We start from the raw sequence: 2,395 nt of genomic DNA on the forward strand, positions 1-2,395 counted from the left end.
TTTTTTTTGATTTATTGGAAAAAGAGGATTTATTTTTCTATTTAGTAAGTTGACAATTTAACTATTCTACTACCATAAGTTTCAAAGGATATTTCAATACATTACATTATACATATCTTTAATTTAAAATCACAAGATTCAAAAATCTCTTTTTATTCCTTAAATTTTGTGTCCAGACAAAACACATGAGTATGTTATTTTCCGGTATTATTTTTCGAATTTTCTTGACTTTGCCTAGTTTACAAGAAACTAATGGGGAACTTTAACAAAAGCAAGGGATTAAAGAACAGATCATCATGACTCATGAGTCAGACCAACCAAAGCCTAGCGTGTAAGGCCCACAAACACCGCCACGTCATGTGGGCCCAATTCCCCCTCTCTATCTCTCTTTATATAAACGCGTTTTTCAACCCCATTTAAATCACAATTAACCTACACGCCCGAGCCATCGGACCTCCCCTATCACCCTCTCATAGGGGGTCGGGTCGGGTCGGGTCTCCATGTCACACCTTACCGGAGCTCCACCGCTTGCGCCACCGTCTGCGGCGGCGTCTCCTTTATACAAACAGAAAACATGGTCACCGGACACGTTTCGCGATGAGGCGTGGCAACAGCGTAAAGGTACACATGGAAGCCGCATGAAGAAGCGAAGCAAGAGTGTTACGGATGAGGATCTTGATGAGCTTAAAGCTTGTATTGAATTAGGGTTTGGATTTGATTCGCCTGAAATGGATCAACGATTGTCTGATACTTTTCCGGCTTATGGCTTGTTTTATGCTGTGAATAAACAATATGCTGATACCCTTTCAAAGACTAATTCTTTATCGTCGGTTATTTCCGATTGCGACTCACCTGCTAGTCCCCACACCATTGTTGATCCAGGTAATTCTCTGTTTTTTGTCCATTGTATTTAAATCGTGTTCATCTGTCTCAATTTTCATTCGCACTCTTTGAATTTAGAATGTTCTGAAATGCTTTAGACAAATTCTATTTCTATTCGGCTATTCTTAGATGTGGTTACACTGGTATGTTGTTGTTGTTGCTTTTCTTTGGTCTTGTGGAAACAGTCTCCCTACCCCTACCCCTACCCCTACCCCTACCTCTATGGTAGGTGTACGGTACAATGTACCCTCTCCAGACACCACCTCGTGGGATTACACTGGGTATATTGTTGTTGTTGTAGTAGTAGTATTCGGCTATTCTTAAATCAAGTAATTCAAATTTATTCATCTAATCAAATTTTAAATTTTGACATGAGGTTGCTTTTCAATCATGACTTTAATGTTATTTTTAATTATCAATAAACTATAGATAGGTCTACCCATTAAACTCAGTGCCCGTCATATATAATGGGATTACTAGATAATTTCAATTACACAAATCTTCCAAGTTTGTTAACCTTCTTTGTTAATTTGAATGCCTATGCTTCTTATTATGATATAGTAATTATTAATGCACAATTTAGTTTGCCTACACTAGTTGGCGAGCTCGAAATTCCTATAGGGGGTTCAAAAGAAAAAACCTTATGCCATGGGGATTCAACAACATTTATAAACAATGCAAATAAAATTAATTTTGCACTATTCACATAGTTGATTTTCAACGAGTGCACCCCTATGCCTACGCCCCTTTCCGATTTTGGGAGGTTAGGAGGGGGAATAAGATTCTTGGAATGAACCAGAGAGTTGAACGTATGGTTGCTAATATTTTGAATAAATGATGTAGGAGATAATCCTCAGACAGTGAAGACAAGGTTGCGGCAATGGGCACAAGTGGTAGCTTGTGCGGTGCGTCAATCTTCATATTAATGGATGCTGGAAGCTGCATATCTGTTGATTGAATGAATAGGATGATGATGGTAATTTGATGTACTAGTAATATGATATCAGGACACTGAAGCAAGAAGGGACTAAACCAAACAAATCATAGTTAACTTGATATGAGAAGGTAACCCAATGGTGAACCAACTTATTCAATCTTAAAGCTAATAGTATGTTGATATGATTTTTATTAATATGATTGGGCTGCAACCACAAATGCAACTGGTCCATCGCCAACAAACTCTTGTTATTGCTACTAGTAGATGTTTGTTGATATTTGCATCATTGTAACATCCTCCAGCAAGTGGGAAATGATGACTTGTGTTTATTTGGAGTACTGACTTTTTTCTATGGAATGTTTTGGTGATGAAGGTTTTTCTTAGTTTTTTTTTTTTTTAATCTTTTCACCTACATTTCATTCCATGTTTTCTGCACTAAAAAGGTCAAAAGTTGTTTCTTTAGCCGACTTCTTATGTTGTGTTTCTAGTCCTTTTCTTTTTTCCTTTCAGCTTTACATTGTAAAGCGGCTAATTGAGGTTAAAGGAAGAATACATCTGCAAAGGGTTCTCTTGTTC

General features: G+C 37.4%; 1 protein-coding gene across 1 annotated transcript; it reads left to right on the forward strand.

The window, feature by feature from the left end:
* Positions 1-413: 413 nt before the first annotated feature.
* LOC132046864 (uncharacterized) lies at positions 414-2,191 on the forward strand. The gene is made up of 2 exons (XM_059437666.1): positions 414-882; positions 1,726-2,191. Exons 1-2 carry the CDS (start codon positions 501-503, stop codon positions 1,806-1,808), a joined length of 465 nt encoding a protein of 154 aa, XP_059293649.1. The 5' UTR covers positions 414-500; the 3' UTR covers positions 1,809-2,191.
* Positions 2,192-2,395: the final 204 nt, after the last annotated feature.

This window comes from Lycium ferocissimum, chromosome 2, assembly GCF_029784015.1.
Source record: "Lycium ferocissimum isolate CSIRO_LF1 chromosome 2, AGI_CSIRO_Lferr_CH_V1, whole genome shotgun sequence".
NCBI classification, from domain to species: Eukaryota; Viridiplantae; Streptophyta; class Magnoliopsida; order Solanales; family Solanaceae; genus Lycium; species Lycium ferocissimum.